Source organism: Meles meles, chromosome 21 (assembly GCF_922984935.1).
Source record: "Meles meles chromosome 21, mMelMel3.1 paternal haplotype, whole genome shotgun sequence".
Classification (NCBI taxonomy): domain Eukaryota; kingdom Metazoa; phylum Chordata; class Mammalia; order Carnivora; family Mustelidae; genus Meles; species Meles meles.
The window spans coordinates 29951952-29976268 of record NC_060086.1 but is presented as its reverse complement, the minus strand read 5'-3'; the positions used below and the strand labels follow the sequence as shown (position 1 = coordinate 29976268).

The 24317-nt window shown below is 47.6% G+C and overlaps 1 protein-coding gene across 2 annotated transcripts in view; it reads right to left on the bottom strand.

Moving 5' to 3' along the window:
* Positions 1 to 4349: 4349 nt before the first annotated feature.
* SYT17 (synaptotagmin 17) overlaps positions 4350 to 24317 on the bottom strand; it is an 85251-nt gene continuing 65283 nt past the window's right edge. For both annotated transcript variants that reach the window (XM_045994306.1, XM_045994305.1), the window contains exon 8: positions 4350 to 5698. In XM_045994306.1, the coding sequence (XP_045850262.1) occupies positions 5502 to 5698 (197 nt within the window). In that variant the 3' untranslated portion in view covers positions 4350 to 5501. The remainder of the gene's footprint in view (positions 5699 to 24317) is intronic.

Sequence of the window (24317 nt, the reverse complement as noted above, 5' to 3'; positions counted from 1 at the left end):
GTGGGGAGGAGGGTGGTGGGACAGAGGCCACTGGAAATGCTTTTGAAAAGTGGAGGATCCTTTGATGTGGCAAACAAACTAAATGATCTGTGTTGACAACGTGTCGCTAGGTGACGGCTGCAGGTTTTTGGTAAATGGGTTCATGCCCCCTCTCTGGACGGAAGCAAGCGAAGGTATGCCCCACCCCATGCACTGGCGTCTCGTGGGAGCTCGTTCAAAATGCAGAATATCAGGCCCCACCCCAGAACCACGGAATCAGAATCAAGGGGTGGTGTGTACATTAAAGTTTGTGAAGCATTGTTCTAGGCAGGGGCAGGCTACCTTTATTTTTTTAATTCCACTTTTTAATAAAACTTGTATCTATTGGAGGTATCCAACATGATGATTCAATACACGCATGCGCAGTGCAACGCTCCTACAGTCGAACTGATCCACGCAACGTCTCCTCATATGGTTACCTTCTTTCCGGTGGTGAAAGCCCCTGAAATCTACTCTCTTTGCCAATTTCAGTATTCAGTCCGGTATCATTATCTGTCTTCATTACGCCGTGCATTCGCTCTCTGCACTCATTCATCCTACATTTTTGTGACTTAAACTTCTACAAAGAGCCAGACAGCAAGTATTTTTGGCTCTGCAGGCCACACGGACTGGGTCTCAACTAATCAGCTCCGCCATATAGACTATAGGAATGGGCCCGGCACGCTTCCCACAAAACTTCATTTCTAAAAACAAGCAGCAGGCTGGATTCAGTCCATGGGCCAGAGTTGCCAACCCCTGCTTTAGACCAAGTTTACTAACCAGAAAGTAGGTAATTTCCTTATTTAACAAATCACTCTTTGCTATCACTTGGAGGTTGTAGAGGTCTCCTTGTAACATATTATATGGATTTTCTGTCTTCCTAAAGTTGCATTTATTGTGTGATGGCATTCTGTTTCCTCCTGCCCCCAGATCCACATCCACCCCACACTGTGTTCACGGTGGTCTGAGGATTCAGACCACCTGCTCTCCCCACTTCCCTCCTCTCCTAACTATCTATCTATCTATCTATCTATCTATCTATGTATTATCTATCATCTCCATTAGTTTCTTACCTTTAAAAAAATACTGTTTATATACCAATAAAACCAAGTTCCCTGCGCCCTCACCACCATTATAAAAGGGACAGTGGAGGCTAGTTCAATTTCATGGCTTTCCCTTCAGGCGCCTGTTGCAGTATGGCCAGATACTGATTACGTAATCCCACAAGCCTCAGTTTCCTCATCTGCAAAATGGGAACAAATCAATGCTTGCCCCGTACAAGTACTTAGAAGAGTGCCTGACATGATAAGCGCTTAATATACATCAGCTGCCATTAGATCACGACGCAACCTTCGACGATACCATAGAGGAAGGTATACGGTTGAGCGAGCGGTCAAACCACTTCCCAAAGAGTCACCGCTGTCAACCTCGAGGGCAATGCCGTCCAGTTTTGTTTTCCTAGGCATTCATTTTTAGTTCTTAGATAATGGAGATCGTTCCTGAGTTATTTTTTAAACACTTTATTTTTTAAGATTTATTTGGGAGAGAGAGAGAGATTGCCCATGTGTGCACGGGGGCGGGGGGGGGGGGGAACAGAGGGAGAGAGCCTTCAAGTAGATTGCCCACTGAGCACACAGCCTGATACAGGGCTCCATCCCACCACCCTGAGAGCACAACCTGAGCCGACACCAAGAGTCAGACACCTAACAGACGGAGCCACCCAGGCACCCCGAAGATTTTAAGTCATCTCTACATCCGACACGGGGCTCGAACTCACAACACCAAGATCCAGAGTCACACGCTCTACCGACTGAGCCAGACAGGCACCCCAATCCCTGAGTTATTTTCAATGTTCTTCTTGAACATGGAAAAGGGCAGGTAGCCCAGTGACGGTGGGAGACAGACCACCCAGAAAGGAAAGGAATCCTTCTTTCCTCCCCTGCGGTGATTCCCAGTGCTCCAGAAGAGAAATATCAGAGCTCCAGACAGCTGTTCCTGGTGCTCTGGGACACAGCATGTCTGAGCTGGCCTGGCAGAAGTCATAGGTTCTGTCACCTCCCAGGGGGGTGGGTGGACTGAAATCCCGAAGGGCCCTGGGGTCCCAAGAGACACGAGAACTCACAGATTGGCTGTGGGAAAACAGACTCAGCTTTCAAACTTCACCCCACCGCTCCTTCCCACCTCCTCCCCTTGAACTTCAGTCCAAAGACAGTGTGTAGGTGGTTTGTGACTCTCCTTTCCCACCTTCTATTTGAGGAGGAGGAAGAGGGGGTTGCTAATGAAAACAAGCGGGTAGCCCATGACAGGGAACCTGGAGCCCAAGTTTCTATAGAAACCAAGTCATTCCTTCACCTTCCAACACATTTCCCTCGTCTCCTGGCAGACTCTCTCCTTGGAGACGTGAACAGCTCTGACATCCATCCTACAACTGTCCCCTCTGGCCAACCAGCAAACATTACCTGACGTGCACCTCTAAGGAGGAGCCAGCAGGTAGCTCGTGTGAAGACTGTGCAGCCATTATCCAGGCTGGTCCTCGTATGAACCGGACGGGGTAACAACAGTCACCCGAGTTTCAGACAGGGAAGTCTAGCATGTGGTTAGCCATACCAGCTCTGCACTCATCTTACGCACAGATGGGGTGGCTTAACCGCCAGGAATTCATGGTCTCACAGTTCTGGAGGCCCGAAGTCCAAAATCAAGGTGTCCACAGGGTTGGTTCCTTCTGAGGGTTGTGAGTGACAGATCTGTTCCAGTCTCTGCCACTGTCTTGTAGACGGCCATCCTTTCCTGCGTCTCTGCCCATCATCTCCCTTCTGTGTCTGTCTCTGGGTCCTAGTCCTCCCTCCCCCCAATTTTTTTTATAAGGTCACCAGTCATACTGGATTAGGGCCCCGTCAATGGCCTCACTTCAACTTGACTACCTTTGTAAAGACCCAACCCCCAAAGAGGTCACACCCTGAGGTACTGGGGGTCAGGCCGCCATCTTTTTTGAGGAGCCACAGTTCAGCCCGTAACAGGCTCTCGAGTCCCACAGGCCTGAAGGGGTATCCTACTCTATCACTTACTGGCCGCTTAATCTCATTAAACCCTAGCTTCCTCCTTTATAAAAGAGAAATAAGAACATCTTCCGTGTGGGCTTCTGCGTGAGGACTGCATGAAATGTTTGGCACTTCCCGTGGTGCTTAGTCAGCCCTCGTTACTACTGATGAGGGAGGCAGGTGCTGGGGATTCTCCACCTCAGCTCGCAGGCCATCCGACTCTCCCCGTGGCTGTGGCACATGCAGACCCAACACCTGGACGAGAATCTGCCCCTCCCGCCCGCCACCCCGTTCTCTGCCTGGCGATTTCTTGGTGCTATTGAAGCTTGCTCGGCTCACACAGGACAGTCCTAACGCGCCAAACATTTCACGTCTCCAGGGGCAACCCTCAGGCCCTGAAACATAAGCACTGGGAGCTAAAATACCGCAGCTTCCCTGTCATGATCATTCTCAAGTATATTCTCCGGGGTCCCCGGCATGGCTGCGCCCCAGCTGCCCAGTGCTAGCCCAGGCAGCCTTCATCTGCTTTTCTCCTTTCTCTGACTTGTTCTTCCATTTAATCTTCCTGGGGTCCCCTTCCCGGTAAAGAAGCAGCACCCAAGTCCTTGTCTCAAGGTCTGCTTTCGAGGTACCCTGAGATAACGAGGAGAGAGTAGCTCAGGGAAGTTACATGGCTTGTGCAAGGATACAAGGTTAGGGGGGAGGTGAGTCCATGATTTGAACCACGGATTCTTTGGCTCCAGAGCCCATGGGCTTGGTCACTGGTATTCCTGCCTCTCTAGTGCCCAACGCCTGCTATGTTCCTATCCCCTCATTCTCTTTGTTCTCTCATGCTTTTATCCTCTTCTTTAAAAAAAAAAAAAATTTTTTTTTAAGATTTTATTTGTTTATTTGACAGAGAGATTGAGATCACAAGTAGGCAGAGAGGCAGGCAGAGAGAGAGGGGGAAGCAGGCTCCCCGCTGAGCAGAGCCCGACGCAGGGCTCGATCCCAGGACCCCGAGATCATGACCTGAGTTGAAGGCAGAGGCTTTAACCCACTGAGCCACCCAGGCGCCCCTTTTATCCTCTACTGTACAACCACGATAAGGAAGTCATTCTGTAGAAGAGGAAAATGCCTTCCCTCTTTTTCTCTTGAGAAACTTAACCTAACCTAGCCCTCCTGCCTTCCCCCTTGACCTCCATGCCATATCAGGGCTCTGAGTCATTAGGACGGTTTGTTATGCGGCAGTGGTAACTGAAACACCTTGCACTCTTCATGCCCCAGGTTCGTGAAGAAAAAGATACTCAAATGCATGGCACAAATAAATAATCTTTAATTTCAATAAATAGTTCCCTATTATACCAGACAAGAGGCTGTGGGAAAGATACAGAAGCATCCAACAGGGAGAGATATATTCTAACTACACTAATTCCTTAGCATGAGAAAAATGACTTTGGTTCACACACAAACACAGAGAGATGCTCAGAGTCTGACAAGGAAGGAGTCCTCTTGGATGGGAGTGTGGTGGCCATTTTAATCCAGGTCACTGCTTCTGCAAGTCTTCCATGTGCCACAATCACCAGGAATCGGTCAAAAAAGGTTACTTTTGCTCTATCGTATTCTATTTACTTGACATACACACATGCTGTTACTGAAGGTGGGGCCTTGACAGACAGGAGGATATTGGGTGAAATTTCACTGCGGGGGGGGGGGGGGGGGGGGAGCAGAGAGAAGGGAATGCTCAGGACTGAGGTCCTGCCAGCCACCTTGCTCACTGGGAGGACACACAGGGACACATGAGAACATTCCCCACAGCGGGGAGGGGGGAGGGTTCCTTAGGAATAAGCTAACACAAGGACAAATTCAGTCAAGCCAGGGAGGTTTCTTACACTGGAATATTTTCTCAGGCCATTTGGTTTCTCCAAATAGTCTGATCTACCACGTCCACTAAAGAGAAGACAAAGTACTTACACTTTCGGGGAAAGGTATCAGGTTTGAAGAACCCCAGGGAAGAGCAGCCCGTTCAGAAGCCACCCAATCGGCTGGTGTGCCTTTTGGGTGTGGGGGTTGGGCCTTCCACACACTGGCCAAGCTCCTGGAGAATTTCATCTCGATGGAGGCTGGCACCCTTAGGGAGGTCCTTTCTCTGGCCTGAGGGTTTAAAGTGCATTTGGGGGAGGGGTATCAACAGTAGCAAGCACTGTCAGTAAGTCTCACAGCAGAGCCCACTCAGCTCATGACATAGAGATGGCGTTTCCAGAAAGTTCTCAGGCTTTGCTCATTGAGGGCAATCATTTTGTGTTCAATAGTCAGCTTCCTCTCAGTTCTGAGAGGATTTAGTGTGTGTGTGTGTGTGTGTGTGTGTTGTGGATGTCATAGGCATGTGACACATTTTCTTTCTGTCTTAAATTTTCTTTCTTTCTTTTTTTTTTTAAACAAATGAAAGCTGCTTTGCCGCAGCCCTCAGGTCACCTCCAGCGAGGCAGGAGACACGCGGTCACACTCGGCCCGGGACCTCAGGCTGTGCCATTGCTCCACGGCCGTGCGGTGAGTGTTCAGCATCCGCCGCCAGTGGTTGGATTCGGAGGGGCCCGAAGAGTACTGGCCGATGACAATCCTTCCGATGAAATCATTGCTGCTCTTCATGTTGTGGCCAAACACTGGGGAGCCAGAGGGATGAGGGCGGCGGGGAGGAGGTCAGAGAAGGAGAGAAACGGAACAGGGAGGCAGGGACAAGACAGAGGTAGTTAGTCTACTCATTCCTCAACTGCAGACACTGGGCTCGTTGCTTTTAGGACATCATCTGTTTGCCCCACTTCCCTCCTCTCATGTGCCCGTGAGTCCCTTCACTCCAGGTATACCAGATGGCCGGCCGTTCCTCAGCACGCCAGGCATGTTCCCGCCTCCTGGCCTCCTCACTGACTGTTCCTGCTGCCAGACAGCTGAGTCCCCCACAACAGACAACTTTAAACTCATGGCCATTACCCTACCATGCTGTGTACAGAGCACTACAGTTGGGGTGTTCTGTGGGGACATCGCTGGAGTCTGGTTGAGTAGTTAACCCGGGGTTTCTCAATGGCGGCCACTGTGGATATTCCTTGTCACAGGAGATGTCCTGGGCATAATGCTGAACAGCACCTCAGGCCTCTATGCACTCGATGCTATGAGCACCCCCTCACCAGCTGTCACAATCCAAAATGTCTCCAGATGGGGCCCACTGTCCCCTGAAAGGCCAGTTTATGCTGGAGAAGAGCCACTAGGTGAAGCTGTGGGCCACAGGCCAGACATCCTCGGTGACCATTAGGCTAGCTCTGCGACCTGAGACAAGGGAAGGAATCTCCCTGAGACTCAGCTTCCTCCTAGGTTAAAGAGGACTATTGCCAGTACTTTACTTCAACTGTCACTGTGAGATTTTGAGGAGACAATTTGTGTAATGTCTCAGCACACGGTACCTAGATAAGCACTCAGTGAAGGTTATACTGCGATTCTGACCCCAAATTTCTGTCTGGTGGAGCCTTTTATAAAAGAGGCTTTATGTTTCCTCTGTTCCAGGCAATGGAGGCAAGTTCCTGAGAGAAACGACCATGGCGATTTCTTCTACCCCTTGTCGTACTGCATGTCTCTTTGGAAGGCTTCTCTGTTAATTCCAATGCAAGCTTAATTTGTGTCTTTCAAGCCTAATGAGATGGTTAGCTTGATTTATCTTCTCAGCCAAGTTCTGCCTAATTCTTTATCTGCGTGTGGGTAGTCCGGGCATGCCATCTCGCTAACGGGAAAGCAGGCTGCGTCTGTGTTATAAATGAAGGACTGCAGAATGGGAAATATCACAGATTCACCCAGCATGAGCCGAGCAAAAGCGGGCTGGATCCCAGGAGGGAAGCCGATTATCAAATAAACCAGCTAAAATATGCAGCCAAAAACAGAGTTTGAATGCTAATGAGCCTCTATTCTCCCCCATGGGGTTCACATCAAGAATTCTAAATGATAAAAATGGGGGAGGGGTGAATGGGGGGGGAAGAAAAGAAAAGTGGAAAAACAAAAAACAAAACCCCATCCATTGTCTAAATCCAGAAAGACCCAGGGTGAACAAGACTAGCCTGTACTAATCAGGCCCATTACCACTCCGGTGTCCAGTACCTGTCAGCAATGTGGACAAAAATTGGACCATGTATAGTTTTTGTAACTTGGTGAAGAGTTCGGTACGCACAGGAGGACCTTGTTTACATGAAGATCCCTTACAGAAGGGAAAAACTAGGACAGGAATCTTTGCTTAATAAAGAACATTACTAAGGAGCTCTCTGAGGCATTCCAAGTTTTTTTTTTTTTTTTTAAGATTTTATTTATTTATTCATTTGTCAGAGAAAGAGGGCACAAACAGGGAAAACGGCAGGCAGAGGGAGAAGCAGGCTCCCCACTGAGCAGGGAGCCTGATGTGGGGCTCCATCCCAGAAGCCTGGGATCATGACCTGAGTTGAAGGCAGACACAACTGACTGAGTCACCCAGGCATCCCTTGAGGTTGTTGTTTTTTGTGTGTGTTTTTTTTTAAAGGTAACACTCAGGTTTGTTTTGAACGATGCCTAGTGGGCAGTATAAGGTTTGAAAACAAGTTAAACGAAAATAAGTTACTGGAGTCCCCTTCTCTGTGGGCCTTGGTAAAGCAAGATCCTAGCAGGAGGCCATTCCAGGATCTGTTTGGTGTTCTTCCTTGGGGGCAAAATGTTCTATCTTCCTATGACTCTCCAAAGCTCAAAAATGAAAATGCAGAAATATCCTCAGAGATGAGTGTACTTTCCCCTTGGGAAAAAGGTTTTAAGAAAGGAAATCTCAAACACTCTCATGTATTGTTGGTGTAAGAGGAAGCTGGTTCAACTTTTAGGAGAGGTTCACAGTAGCTACTCAAAATAAAAATGTAACTTGTGATCCAGCAATTCTGTTTCTAGGAATTTATCCCATAGAATTATCTGCACAAATGGACAAAGATATATATACAAGGATATTCTCTGAATATTAGATATTGGATAATACCTGGGTATTAGAGCCTCTAAGCCAAACCTGGTCCACTACCTGTGTTTTGTAAATAAAGTTTATTGGAACTCAGTTTAACCCATTTATTAACACAATGTCTATGGTTGCTATTACACTACAGAAGCAGAGTTGAATAGGTGCAAAAGAGACTGTGTGGCCCACAAAGCTGAAACTATTTTCTGTCTGGCCCTTTATGGAAAAGTTTGCCAACTCCTGTCCTAGAACACTGTGAGAATGAAAAATGTAAATAACAAGAAGTGTCCACAAAGATGGCTGTGGTGCCGTCTGCCCCCTCAGTCCACCCTAGAGGCTATCCCCCCCAGCTCTCAAGCACCAGCTATGCCTTATGGTGGAGTCTTTGGGCCACTCAACAGCAGTTTGACCGCTGCAGGGGCTGGAGACTAGAGTCAGCCACTTGGACGCCTATGGGACGGATCGCCTGATCAATATCCGACACCAACGCTTGTGTGAACCTCCCTAGATGGCAATCCTTCAAGTGTGTCTCCTCACATCATTCCTGGGACAATGAAGTGCTGTCCTCACAACTCCACTGGGAGAGGGCAACTGGAAACTCATTACCTGTTCTCTCCTGCACTCTGCCCTCTATGCCTCTTTCCTTTGCTGATCTTGGTCTGTTTCCTTTTTCTGTAATAAACTGTAACCATGAGTGTAATAGCTTTGCTAAATCTCTGAGTCCTTCTAGTGAATCACTGAACTTGACGGTCTCGGGGATCTTCTAGGCTGCAGTGACGCACTCATCAAATATCCCCGATTGGCTTGCCTCCCTTTCCATTCTCTTAGCAGTACTTCCTGTGGTCACCTCCTTGGTAGCCTACCTGAACCCAAGTGATTGTCTTAGGATCAGCTTAGGGATGCATCCAGACAAAGACTGGCAGAAACTAATTAAATCGTTTCTGATGTAATAATACCATGGAAACCAATGTTGCTATCAAACGAGATAGACCTATATATATATATATATTTATATATATATATATATGAAATAGAAAAATCTCCAAGACATATTGCTAGGAGACAAAAGCAAGTTGCAAAATAGTATATGTAAACACAATCTCTTTTTTGTTAAAAAAAAAAAAAGTTAATATATAGAATAGAAAACTATCTGGAGGAATTTCACCAAACTGTTAAGAATGGCTCTCTCTAGGGAGGGGAAACAGGGAACTTTCTGCGTTTGGTATTATGCAAGTATGGTTTGCACTTCTTACAGCACATACCATTTGGAAAGAAAACAAAAGAAAAAAAAAGTTGTCATTAGAGAATCCACACCTAAATCGCCAGAAGGGAAAGAAGACTAAAAGGAAGTATAATATCCTACGCTCCTTATCCCCACTTGCAAAGTTACTCGGAGTAGTGAATCACTTGGCCCTTGAAAGGTAGGAGCTCCTAAGTGATTCAGCCTTTCGATGGGAAGCAGTTGCGGCTGTGACCATCTGAGTTAATTGGCAGGCTTCGGCACTTGCAAATCACTCAGTAAAGTTATGGCAATCTTAACAGACTTTTAAAAATTGAACATTTGAAATCCAAGTTATAATAAAGTCAAAGCTGAATAACACTAATGACGTCTATGATAAAAGTCCCCTGGGAGAATATTAAGATTTGCCATCACTGTAAATTCCAGGGAGCATGTTGCTGGAGAAATGGGGAATTAAGACCGGGTATCTACAGAATCCAGAGAGGGGCTCAGAGACAGTGCCAGAGACCCCTAGTCCTCCATTTGACAGATAAGGAAACCAAGTCACTGACCTAGCTGGTGATACAACTTGAAGTATTTGCAGCAAATACCCCGGGAAGGAAGCCAATTTTTTCGTCACTAGATCCCTACTGTCCTCCTCCTTACAGACAATCACAATTAGAAATTTTGTCGCAAGGCATCCCCAAATATCCCTACTGGTGGTTACGGGGGACTCATTCTACTGCAGTCATAATGTCACTGCAGGACCATGTACCCTAGTCATCTGGAAGCAGCTCCCCAAAGACCTGCACAATCCAGAGAGCAGCACAAAGGCACTGCAACAATCAGAACAGGTTCAGAATTTGTGCACGAAACCCATGGAGAGGGCTCCCCATGTTTTCCCCGAGAACCTACATACTCTGAATAAACTTGGTCATCTCATTTCCCCCTCTGCGGTAATTAATTTTTTAATTTAACTCTTTTCAAGATTTTATTTATTTGAGAGAGAAGGCACAAGTCAGGGGAGGGGCAGAGGGAGAGAGAAAAGGAGACTCCCCACCATGCAGGAGGCCCAATGTGGGGCTTGATCCCAGGACCCTGAGCTCACGACCTGAGCCGAAAGCCAGAGTCGGACACTTAGCTGACTGAGCCACCCGGGCATCCCAAGAAGTTTAAAAAGAACAGTAGAACGGGGCCATTTGGTGAAGGGGCAAACAGCCCTGTATTCCCTCACAGAGCCCAAGTATACTCAACCATATCATCATTTATTTTTATAGTCATGACTCAATCAGTCAGAAAGCTCCGGACTCTGGTTAATGGGTCAAAGGGGGTGTGACAAGTTCTGTATCAAACACAGTACAAAATGTGAAGCCTTTTTTAACATCAAAGGGGAGTGGATTCAGTCAGCGGAAGCTGTACTCACACAAAACCCTTTAGTGCCCCTCCCCGCAAGGTTACAGAGTAGAGCAACCCACCCGTCCTGCAAGGCGCTCGGTTGCTGGTCACTGTGTTCCCTCCCTAGCCTCAACAAATCTCAATTGCCCTGATGCGACAGTCTCAAAGGATGGCCCTCCGTGCAGACAGACAAGCCACCAAGGTCCAGCTCTACCCTCAGGGCTTGGGTACTCCTGGCATATTCCACTTTCTGGAATTTAAGACTCAAGTATCTCTAAAGAATGACCAATCTACTTCTGTGGCACCAATCGTCATGCCAATTTAGTTGAGGGAAACCTCTTTGGCAAAACCAAAGCATGCTGAGAGGCACCCAGTGGGCTCAGGGACCAGGCTTTGAAGGAGTGGGGAGACTAGCACTGCTTTATTAAGCACCTACTATAGGGGCACCTGGGTGGCTCAGTGGGTTAAAGCCTCTGCCTTCAGCTCAGGTCATGATCCCAGGGTTCTGGGATCGAGTCCCGCATCGGGCTCTCTGCTCGGCAGGGAGCCTGCTTCCTCCTCTCTCTCTGCCCGCCTGTCTGCCTACTTGTGATCTCTGTCTGTCAAATAAATAAAATCATAAAAAAAAAAAAGCACCTACTATATATATATGGCCCAGGGCTAAGCACGTCATGTGGGTTAACTTGCTAAATCTCCCTGTCGACCCTGCAGAGTCAGGCTTCTCACCTTGAGTACTACTGACATCTGGGGTCAGATCATTCTGGGTTGTGGGGCTGTTCTGAGTGGTGTAAGATGTTTAGGAACATCTCTGGCAGATGCCACTAGCCGTCCCCTCCCCAGCTGTGACAACTCAAAGGTATTTCCAGACATCACTGTGCATCCCATAGGAGCATCCCCTAACCCTTCTCCACTGAGACCACGGCTCTAAGACAGCTGCTACCACAGGCCCATTTTACAGCTGAGGGCACGGAGGCCCAGGGCGGTGCAGAGGGAGACGGCCCACTGCTCCGGTCCAAACCTTGGTGCCCTGAGTGAGTCAGGGGCAAGCTGAGGCTTTCATATGTTGATACTTGCTGGGAAAATGAATCTGTCCTTCCCCGCAAGAGCTAAACTCTTTTGGTTGCTAATTTAGTTTGCCAAGGCAGCCGGTCTGGAAGGGAAGCTGGATGACTTAGCATGTGGGTGTCATAAACACTGCAAATTAAAAGGAAAAAAAAAAAAAAAAACTCAACAGCTCCCCATTTTGCATGTTTGGTTCCAAAGTAATACCCCCCATGCAGCTTCGAGGCTCATGGCACAGTGCAGGGGTGCCCAGGTCATGGTCAGAATCCCACCTCATCACAGGCCCCACTTGGGGACTGAGTTGCATTACTGGCCCATTTCTGGAAAAAAAAAAATGCATGAAACCAGCAAAAAGCTGTTTCCCAGTCTTCCCTAATTCCTCAGCATGGAGGGATCCCCACACTTCATCTGGCTTTCCAAGAGTTATCTCAACCCTCAGAGAAGCCCTATAGCAAAGTCCTTGTCCATCGTCCTTCTGTGCCTCCTCTCCAGAAGCCAGCTCGGACACGCCCCAACAAAGATGGTCCCATTCTCTTCTCAACTTCTGCAAAACTTTCTCCGTCTACAGCACTCCCTCTTTTTCCTTCTTCTCTCTGAAAGCTAGACGCTGTTTCAGGTGTTTCTTCAAAACAAGAGAAATCACAATCTCTGCCTGGGCCTCAGTTTCCCATTTATACAGTTTATGTAGGTTTTAAGGCCCTCTTCAACTCTAACATTTCTTTGGTTCTAAGAAGTTTCATCCGTGACTTCAGAGTGAGGTTTCACATTTCTGACTATGAGAACTGATCAATATTCTTACATGATTTAACTTTTCCCCAGAATTTATTCTGAAATGTGATATGACATGAGGATCTTCTAAACAGATTTATTTATCCCATAACTATCTACTGTCCCTGAACATTATTTCCTGTTACTTTATGACGTATGTTAATTATTAAAATTTTTACACATAATAGTATTTGTTTTTGAGCGACATTTTTGCATTAATCTGTCTTTATATCAGCACCATAATATTTTAATGATTGTAGTTTTATAGTATCTTATAATCCAGAGGGCAATTCTCCCCCCCAATACTCTTAATTTCTCACAAATATGTTATTTCTGATGAAATTTATAATCATTTTTCATAGTTATTACCTTGCTCTCTGTACATTATGTTTAGTTACAAAACTAATGTATGATTATGATAAATGCAAGTAATCCAAGAGTAAACACACACACACACACAAAGAGTGAGGTTTCATTTTGTGATTCATAGCAGCTGCTTGGACAGAACGTTTTCCTCCATGTTTTTCCTTCCAACGGTCAAGATAAAGAGTTTAGGTAACAGTATTATTGTAATTAAAAAACAGCAATACTAGGGTCCCTGGGTGGCTCAGTTGGTTAAGGGTCTGACTCTTGACTTTGGCTCAGAACATGATCTCAGGGTCATGAGATCGGGCTCTGCACTGGGTATGGAGTCTGCTTAAGAGTCTCTCTAAAAAAAAAAAGCTTTCTTTCCCTGTCCCTCTGCCCCTCCCCCACCATCCCCCTCTTGTTCATGTGTACACACACACATGCTCTCTCTCACTCTCTAAAAAAAAAAATCAGCAATACCAAATCCTGAGTCCTATATGCTAGGCACTGAGAAAAGTAGTTTATATACATTTTTTTTTTTAAGATTTTATTTATTTATTTGACAGAGAGAGAGATCACAAGATCCCCTGTTGGGCAAGAGGTGTCAAGAGTCAGACTGAGCCCTCGGAAATCCCCTCATGAAGGGGCCACGTTGGCAACTGTCCCATTGTCTTTGCGGGGCCCACCAGGGTCAGGTTTGCCTCCATCATCTGAATGGCCTCTTCTTCAGCTGGCCAGGAGACACGAAAGCTGTCTTATGTCTCCAGACTAGTGCTATGAAAACTGTCACACGAGCACCGGACACTTACATAGCACTCATCACGTGTCAGCCCCCGTCCCATGGATTCATGATGACACCACATGATTTTATCCACATGTCTATTCACAAGGAAGTCGATCATTATCTCTTGGGTCTAGAGGTCACACACCACCATCCTGGCCTGCTTTCCTGACGAGGGCCTGGAGAGAGCCCTGAGCACGGGCTGGGACATTACCTCGACTCGCTGGGCTTGCCTTCAGTCCTCTCACCCCACTGAAAGCACAAGGCCCAGAAGAGAGGCCTCTTGTGGCCAGGTCTTTAGGAACCACCACCGGCTTCAAGTGAGTTGATTCCTTTAACACAGGGGTTCTCAGCTGGCCCCGTTCTGCTCCCCAAATTTACTGTGTAGGAGACACTTGGATTGTCACCACTGGAGTGGAGATGCTGCTCACCATCCCACCATACCCAGGACAGCCTCATAATAATCTACCGGCCCAAATGTCCACAGGCAATGGGGCTGAGAAATGATGTCTTCAGGGGAAAGCCCGCGACCTGGGGTTTCCCTTCATTAATCCACCACCAGGAACTGGGGAGTGGAGGAAGAGGTCTTCGAGAGGAGAGGAGGAAGAGGTCGCTGTGGCTTATGGATTAGGTCTCTTCCTCCTTCCTCAAGACCCAGGAGTCAAGACTGAAATTCCTTTGGGGGTGCCTAGGCGGCAAAGTCAAGCACCTGACTCTTAGCTTTGGCTCAGGTCGTGATTTCAGGGTCATGAGATCGAGCCTGAAAGGGCTCCAAGTTGAGGGCACAGTCTGCTTGAGACTCTCTCTCCCTCGGCCCTTCCTCCCCCCACTTCTCTCTAAATAAAATAAATCATTTAAAAAAAAGATTAAAATCCCTTTTAAAATTCCCTTGGACCACGGCTGGGCCATTTCTTTACTCCTCTGTGTGGAAACTGAGCCATGCGGAGCCTGCGTTTATGAAGACGACATATGGGTTGAAGCATCACTTTCAGATCTGAATCACACCGTCTAGAAGGAAGCATTTAGAAGTGTGACGATAACGTAATGTGCTTGTTTTTACACGAACAACCAAAATTTGTCTGTCTGAAAGAGGACCATCCTTGTACACTTGTCTCAGAGACGCTGGCATTGCTCGGGGGGAAATGCTCACTACACACCGGCTTCAGGGCCTGCTCCAAGACACCTGTTGAAGTTTCTGGGGGATAATTAACCAAATCTTCCCCCTCTCTGTCCTCTGAAATAACTGAGAAACAACTGGGAAGACAAAGGAGAAAGATCTCAGACATGTGAATCCCTCGGAAGGCTCTTAGAAAAATACTAGTGCCCAGACCCCATCCCAAGAAGGTCTGTTGATGGGTTTGGGGAGCAGGGGACTGGATGCCAGTGTTTTTCACATGCTCCCCGGGGAGTCTCATGGGGTCAGGTTAGGTACACTGTGTTGGTTGCAGAACAACGTTATCAGTAGGATTGGTAGTTCAGCTGGATTGTAGGAAGGGGCCTGACTGTACTGTTTGTCCCTGGAATTAAACTTCTCTGACCAAACACAGTTGCAGGCCTCATCAGGCCTCATTGCGGCACGGGCAGGCCTGACCAGCAGACTCAGGGAAAGAGCTGCAAAGAATGCTCTCCGTTGTGGGCAGGTAGGTCCCAACGAGAAGAGGAGGGCTGGGAGACCTTGAACACCTTAATCCCAACCAGTAGAAAACCGTGGACCTTCAGATGGAAAGCTTACCAGGGTCCCAGTCAGGTAAGTCAATTCCTCCCTGGGCAAGTAAATACAAGATAACAGAGAATAAAGCAAATAATAAAATGAATAGGGGCGCCTGGCTGGCTCAGTCCATTAACCGTCTGCCTTTGGCTCAGGTCATAATCCCAGGGTTCTGGGATCAAGTCCTGCACTGGACTCCAGCAGGGAGCCAGCTTCTTCCTGACCCTCTTCCCCTCCTCCTTCCTCATGCTCTCTCTCTCTCTCCCAAATAAATAAATAAAATCTTAAAAAAATAATAAAATGAATAAAGAAAGCCCAGAGGTGTTACTTTAGTACAAGGGTAGGCAGACTTTTACCATAAAGAGCCAGACAGTAAAGACTTTAGGCTTCAAGGGCCACCTAGAGTCTCTGTCCCAACTCCTCGGCCACTGCAGAAGAAAGAAGCCACAGCCTATATGCAACTGAATAGGCATGGGAGTGACATAAATATATATGTTTGGTCTCTGCCCCCACTTCCTGACACAGAGCTCCTAAAACCCTTGTAATTTCCTAAGTGATAGGGGAGATAAGAGCATCTTGTGTTATAATATTTGATCTTAGTCCCGGGTTCATGTCCCAGGAGTTTCTAAGTCCCATAGAATCTTCAAGTGATGCATGTCCTCTCATATACTAATGAGATAGTCGGTGGCAGAGGTCACCAGATAGTTTCAGGATGGGGGCTGGCTGCCATAAAGACCAAGGCATGATTAGAGGGTCGGACCTTTCAGCCCATTCCAACCCCCCAACCTCCAGAGAGAGGAGAGGGGTGGGAGACGGACTTAATCACCAACAGCCAATGGTTCCTCAATCATGCTTATGTAATGATTTTCTGTATGCTAAACTTCAACAAAAAGTCAGCTTTAAAAAACAGATGAATGGGGGGCACCTGGGTGGCTCAGTGGGTTAAAGCCTCTGCCTTTGGCTTGGGTCATGGTCCCAGGGTCCTGGAATCGAGCCCCGCATCGGGCTCTCTGCTCGCCGGGGAGCCTGCTTCCCTTCCTCTCTCTGCCTGCCTCTCTGCTTACTTGTGATCTCTGTCTGTCAAGTAAATAAATAAAATCTTAAAAACAAACAAACAGATGAATGGGACTAATGTTTGCAACTGATCTTGAAATGCATGAAAAAAATGTGAACTGAGAGATAAATAGGGGGATGGATAGATGTGTGGTAAAGCAAACAGCAAAATATTCATTGTAAAATCTAGGTGGTGGGAATGGGAATATGGGTGTTGACTGAAAAATTCTTCCAATATTTTTTTAAAGGTTTTCCATAAAATGTTGAGATCATAAAAAATGAACACACAAACAAAACTGTTTCACTTTCATAGCTGTTAACCCGCTCTTTTTTTTTTAAGTAGGCTCCATGCCCAACGTGGGCTTGAACTCATGACCATATGATTAAGAGTCCCATGCTCTAATAACTGAGGCAGCCAAGCACCCCCATTAATCTGCTTCTTTATGCCAGAAAAATATCAGTTTTTAGGTCTGCTTGGCTACACCATCCACAGACTGGTCATGGAGTTGCTGGATCCCAGACCAGAAGGGAACCTGGTGAGCCACTGGGGACACAGGAGTGAACAAGGCTTCCCTACCTGGAGAGATGCCGAGCAGCTTCTGGTGGGTCCTGCTAGGTTATCCCAATGATAATAACCAGACCACATGTGGCCAGAAACACTGTCCTGGGCCTGAATGCAAGAGTCTAGCACCCTGATGTTCTGTCTGACCACAACCGCAAACAAAAGATTCAAGTCTACTTTGGACCAATGATCACACTGGATCCTGCTTGGGGCATGCCCCTCCCTTCCACACCTTCCTCCTTCCACAGGTAAAGCACATGAAAGATGTCCCACACCACGAGTCTTCCAAGAAATGCAAAATAAAATCACAAAATTTCCCCTTCGTTTTGTTTACTTAAGTATTCTTTTTCCTAGAATAAAATCCACCCATTTTAAGCACACAATTGGATGAATTCTGATGATTGTACGGAAACATTTAACTACCACTACAATCAAGATAGAGTTCTCTATCCCTAAAAAAGTTCTCTCTTGGGGCGCCTGGGTGGCTCAGTGGTTTAAGCCTCTGCCTTCGGCTCAGGTCATGATCTCAGGGTCCTGGGATCGAGTCCCGCATCGGGCTCTCTGCTCGGCAGGGAGCCTGCTTCCTCCTCTCTTTCTCTCTGCCTGCCTCTCTGCCTACTTGTGATCTCTGTAAAATAAATAAATAAAATCTTTAAAAATAAATAAATAAAAAGATTTAAAAAAAAAAAGTTCTCTTAGGAAAAAAAAAACCCAAAAAAACCCTCTTCCCCAACCCCAGTGGGCCAAGTTTTGTTGTCACTAGAATTTCATAAAAATGGGATCATATAGTATAAACTCATTTGCACTCATTTAGCTTACTGTTTCTGAAATTCAGCTGTATGTGGATTCGTATTTTGTTCTTTTTTATTGCTGAGTAGGATTCGAAGATACAATGTATCACAATTGGTTTATTCATCCAAGATGGGCACCGGGTTTATTCAGTCAATAATGGGCGTTGGGGCTGTTTTCAGTTTCTTGCCCATTACAAATAATGCTGTTAGGAACATGGGTGTACACGACCTTGTTGGACACCTGTTTTCATGTCTCTTGGGTAAATCCCTTCTACTTCTAGCGGCATCGCTGGTTTGTACGTTCAATGTGTATCTAACTTTATAAGGTCATGGCATCCTGCTTTCCAATGTGCTTATTGCATCGCCATTCTCACCTGAAATATAGTAGAAGCCTAGCGGTCCCAAGTCCTCACCCACACTTGGAATTTTTTAACTGTACTAGTGGGTGTGCAGTGGATCTTACTGTGGTTTTACCTGGCATTTCTCTCTTTTCTTTAAGATTTATTTACCTGACAGAAAGAGAGAGAGAGAGAGAACCAGCAGAGGGAGCGGCAGGCAGAGGGAGACTCAGGCTCCCCACTGAGCAGGGAGCCCGCTGCGGGGCTTGGTCCCAGGACCCCAGGATCATGACCTGAGATGAAGGCGCAGGCGCTTAATGGGCTGAGCCACCCAGGTGCCCCTTTACTTTGCATTTCTAATGACTAATGAAGTACAGCATCTTTTCAGTTATTTCTTTGCCACTGCTGCGTCTTCTTGCGAAGTGCATCTGTTCTAATCTTTGCCCACTTTTTACTGGATCCTGGACTGTGTATCTTGTTCCTGAGTTACTCAAGTTCTTTATATATTCTGGATACAGGCTCTTCATTGGATATGTTTTACAAAAAATTTCTCTTGGGATGTGCTTTGCTCTTTTATTTTCTTAACTACATCGTTCAAAGGCAAAAGTTTTACATCATGATCAAGTCCATTTATCAGGTTTTCCACTCATTTCAAAATAAAATAATTGCACACCCTGGGCTTTTGAAGCCAGGGACCAATATGGAACTGCTTTGCCTAGGCCAACTGAGAGATGAAAAATTAATCTAAGACAGATCTGGGTGGGGGAGGGTCAATGACTGCCTGTGATTTTTTCCCCCCATATATGTGAAGTATTATATAATATAGAATTAAAAATCAAAATGCTTTTTAAAGGTAAAAATTAACACCTCATAGTTGTTCAACACTTCATAATCTTCAAAGCTTGTTTATTTCTGCCTTACAAGAATCCTTTTTGGGGGGAAAAGGAGTTGGGGACTTCGTGGGACATAAAGGCATAACAAATTCATCAAAGTCATCTGTTTCAAATGCATACTGCAAGAAGACACAAGAGTAAAAATTGTTGCCACTTTTTTGGGGGGACTGCATATTTTTTAAAAATTAATTTATTTTAGAGAGAGAGAGAGAGCAGGGGGAGGAGCAGAGGGAGAGGGAGACAAGCAGACTCCCTGCTGAGCAGGAAGCCCAATGTGGGGCTCGATCCCAGGACCCTGAGATCATGACCTGAGCCAGAACCAAGAGCTGGACGCTTAACGTACTGAGCCACCCCGATGCCCCTGGACTACCCATCTTGACGACTGCTATCCAAATGGACAAACATACATGCTTCAGCCAAGCAAGCCCACCGGTGTGTTTTTAGCTCATGGTACACTGAACATACCCATGGAGACATGCCGAGGGTGCCCACCCCAGTAATGTTCCTAAAGGGCGAAAAAAACTCTGGAACCAATCCCAATGTTACCAACAGGGGACTAATTAAATACATTCTTCAGCTCCTGGACTTAATGAAATATCACGCGGTCATTAAAAATAATGAGGGGGAATGTGTGCACTCCGTGTCAGCCACACTGGTTTCCCTGCTCTCTCTCCCTCCCAAGTGAGAGCTCTGGCCCTTGATAGTCTTTTTGGCTGCGATGCTCTTCCCATATCCACGTCCACGTGGCCCATCTCCGACCTCCTTCCTGTCTTGGCTCCCGTCACCTTCTGCATGAGGCCTGGCCATCTTGGAAAAAACTGCCATCTTCCCCCCATCCTTCACTATTCTCTGCCTTCCCTTCTGTTCCCTCCTTAGCACGGAACTGCACCACACAGTTATTTACTTCGTTTACTACCAGACTTCCCACATTCAAGAAGTCATCTGATGAAACCAGGATTGTTGTCTCATTTGCTCACTACTGTATCCACAGCACCTGGCTTGCGTATGTGTAAACATGCCAGTATGGAAAAATATCCACGATCTAGTGTATGAAGAGAGCAAGTTGCATAAAAGTAGATCCATTCTGGACACTAACACTAGCGGACAGAGATACACACACAAACGCACACTCGTGTATACCTGCCCCCATACACACGAACACACGTGCACATACATACGGAGAAATGTATCTGTTCCTAGAGCGAAGGCTTGTGAGGAGTGATTACCTTTACGCAGGAAGAATTAGGGATTTTTACTTTTTATTCTACTCTCTCCTATATGGCCGCACCATATGCACACATATATTCATATGTACGCATATATGTCTGTATAAATATACATTCCTTATCATAACAACACTGAAAAGCCACCAGAACCCCTTTCTCCCTTATAAGACCTTGGTGTCACCACACGCAAGTGACAGGCACCCATAAGCCACAAGGTAGGGAGGAGCAGAAACCAGATTTAAACATCCTGAGTGGGCTCCCCACCCCCTCTCCCACGGAGCCAGGCTGCAGGCCATCTGTCCAGGTCATACCACCGGGGAGACGGGCTCGTGAGCCAAGCGGGAAGGTTCTGTCTGCCCAAATTCCTATGGAAGCAGGGAAGCCATTTGAAAAATCGACACAGACTCCCTCGGGTTTCTGCCCCTGAATTCTTCACACTCAGGCAGCCAAAGAAAAACTGCTAGAAATGCAGAGAGGGGACAAGGCCATTGGGAGAATCAACAAGCCTCTGAGAGGAGCAGGACGGAGACAGGACTGGGGCAGACTGGCTCGGAGCCGGCACCCCCTCGCCGACCCTGCTCCGCAGACTCAGAGACCAGCAGAGACCACTGCCCAAGCTTGGGGGTGTCGCCACTGCGGGGTGGGGGTGGTGGTTGGTCCACACACTGTGGGATGTGAGCAACATCCTTGACCTTGACCCACTACATGCCAACAGCGCGCCTGGAGTTGTGACAACCACGAACGCTTCCGGACGCCGCTGGGGGACAACATCAGCCCAGCCGAGGACCCCGGAACTGACGACTTGCCCGTGTCAGCAGGTGCCCAGCACTTCACAGCCTAAAAGTTATGTGGAGAATTCCCTAGGAGGACCGCTCTTGTCAGGTGGAAGTCCCCAAGGCTGGGGACGCTCACGGCGAACTCAAGGGAAGCGGGGGCTCGGGGAGGCAGTGGACCAGGCTTGTTCGGGGCCCAGGATGGCTTTTATTTGCCCCCTTGGGTAGCTACAGCAGAGGTGGCTGTGAGGTCACCAAAGCCTTTTCTTCCCGGACTATAAAGCCAGCCTCCCCCGCAGGGAGTTGTAGCCGAGAGGGTTGGAGTGGAAGTGGAAGGGATATTCCCAACTTCCAGACCCGGCCTATTAAAACTTCCCCCACACACACACACAAAAACTTCCCACACAATCCTCCCCTCTCTGCCTCTAACCACCGGCTAGGGCGAAAGCTTCCAAGGCCCAAAAAGACAGCAGAGCACAAACCAGACAGGGCCTAGCTCGCTGAATCCTTGCATGAAAGGCCACTCCTGAAAGGCCCCATAGACACCAGTGCATGAGCAAGTGATCAGCTTTGATGGAGGTAAACCCCAAAGCAGCACGGCCAACCCGCGAAAGCAGCCTTCCCTGACCTCAGCTATCACAGGAACGTCTATCAAGTCACCTGAGTTTCAGTTTCCTCCTCTGTAAAATGGGTATAACACTGGTACCTCTCTCATTCAGTTGTTGTGAGGATCAACTGAGAGAGTCCTTGGGACTGTGCCTGGACTTACTAAGCCTTAATGGAGGGTGCCTCTTATTATGAGTGAGAAGAAGATGTACCCGTGAATCCCTGCCCTTCTCATTACCCCTTCTGTGACCTCTTTTCTGAGTCACGCTCAATAACCTGGGAAAGAATGATTTGCCCCAGTCCTCAAATGGCTTAGTGACATACAGAGGATTTAGGGAAACTTCTTGTAGTAAGGCTGGGGACCCTTATTTTCTCACACAGCTGTCCATGCACGTCCGAAGCGTCCTGGTTCCTCCTTACCAAAGACACCACCGAGAGGCCAAGGTGACCTTGAATAAAAATGGAAGAGGATCCCACAGACGAGTCCACCATAAGGCTGTCTTTCTTTTGCTTTCTCCAGCCCCAATAAAATTAAGCAAGATAAAACCTAAAAGCAGGAGCACCTGGGTGGCTCAGTCAGTTAAGCATCTCCCTTCCTCTCAGGTCATGATCCCAGGGTCCTGCGATCGAGTCCCGTGTCAGGCTCCCTGCTCAGCGGGGAGCCTGCTTTTTCCTCTGCTCCTCACCCCGCTCGTGCTTCTGCTCCCTCTCTCGCCCTCTCAAATAAATGAATAAAAATCTTTAAAAAAAATTCTTAAAAAACCTAGAAGCAAACACATAACAACTTTGGCCCCGAGCCAGTGGACAGTCTTCCTGGGCCTGCTTTGTAACTCAGGATCACAAAGAGAGTGGCCATGAGTTAAGTTCCCAAAGACCTTGCCTCCCCTGGCCACGTGGGGGCACCACACAGAGCGGGAAGGCAGACCCCTGTGCCACTCTGCTGATTTTTCACCCACCTGTTTGTGGGTGAATAATGCCCTTGGCTAGGCAGTCTCTAGAAATGATTGCCATTATAAGCCAAAGACTTCCTGCTTTAGTGTGGGGGCTGGGAGCTAGGCAGAAACCCAGGGGAGCATTTTTCACATCAACTCACACGCAGGGAAAGAGAAAATTACACCCACTGAGCATCTGCTATGTGCTAAGTATCCCCGCACACATATCATCTCACTCCTTCGTGAAGGCAGAAGCCACATCTGTCGTGTTCACCAGTTTCTCCAGTGCCTAAAAGTCTTAGGCACACAGTAGGTGTTCACTAAATTCTTGTCATCTGAACTTACCATGACTCCTACTTATTGCTCTGACCTCACGTGTAATTTACTCCCTGCATTAACTATGCTCTGGCCACTTTCACCTTCTTACTCACTCTGGCCCCAGGGCCTTTGCACTTGCCAATCCCCCTGCCTAGAATGTTCCTCTCCCCGATCTTTGCACAGCTAGCCCTTTCTCAGCTTATATTGCCCAGTTTAAAGTGATGCTCCAGCCCCTGTCACCACAGTCTGTTACTATTTAGGTGCTGATTTGTCCCACCCCAACTAGCATGCCAGTATCAAGGAAGGATTAATTATTTCTGCCTTTCTGCTATTTCTCCAGCAACTAGGCACTGCACCTCAACATAATAGGGGCTTGATAAATATTCGAGGCTGTGTAACTCAGTGATTGAGAGCCCAGATTCTGGACCCACATCACCGGACCTGGGGCATGTTACTCCTTTGAGCACTGCCTCTGTTTCCCCATTCATAAAATGATGGTAATTCCTACATGACAGTGCTGCTATGAGGATTAAATGAGCTAATGCATATATGTCTGATGTCATTGTTAGAGACAGAATGAGCCACCCCAAGGTAGATCTTAGCTGCGTCCAAAAGACAGAAAACACAGGCTCCATGAGATGAAAATGTCCTGCTTGAGATGATTCAGCAACCAAGCTCTTTTGGACCCGGTTCTCTGACATCTAAGCCGAAGCTATTTTCACAAGGCTTCCCCGAGACGTAGGGAGAGAAATGACACCCAGCTGGTGCCCCACAGCCCCTAGCCTTATAAAGGTTAAGTCTTCTCCCCACTGACTGGCAGCTCAGGGCTGGAGCAGTAGAGAAGGCAAGGGACAGAAGGGCTGTCCGGAAAGGATATTCTTGGTTTCTGATTTCTTCCATGTGGCAGCCTTCATCTCACAGTCACCAGACTCTGGCCTTGACTGCTGAGCCCAGCTGCTTCTCACCAGCTCAGAGGCCCAAGGCAAAGCTGAACCTGACCTTCACTGGCTCCCCTTTCGCACTCCCAGCTAGGGCTCTGCAGGGACACGTGTGGTTGGACAAATCCCCAGCTCCCTGATGCTTTCCCCCATGGGGATGTGCCTGGAAGGAGGCTCCATCCAAAGGCACCAGAATCATTAAACAGCCACACAAATGGAGTAAAGCTCCCAGGAGCCCTGACAGCTGGACTGGTCTTTAAAGGCTGCCACCAGACCCCAAAATGAATGTTTAAGATCCAGCCAAGTCTTACCACCTGGGTGGATAGGCTTTGGCAGCTCAAGGAGCTCTCTGGAGGAAAGGTGAGGTGGGGATGCCACGCGGGCTCTGTGCTCTGCCAGGAGAGCCCCAGGGTAGCAGGGGTCTGCTTGCATCTCCTGACTGCTTGGCTGGCGTTCCACCTCTACCCAAGTCCAGGTTCAATGCCACAATCCACTGAGCCCTCACTAAGGGGCCAAGCGCTATGCTAAGCACATTACATACTTCATTTCTCTTTGTCCCTACGACACCC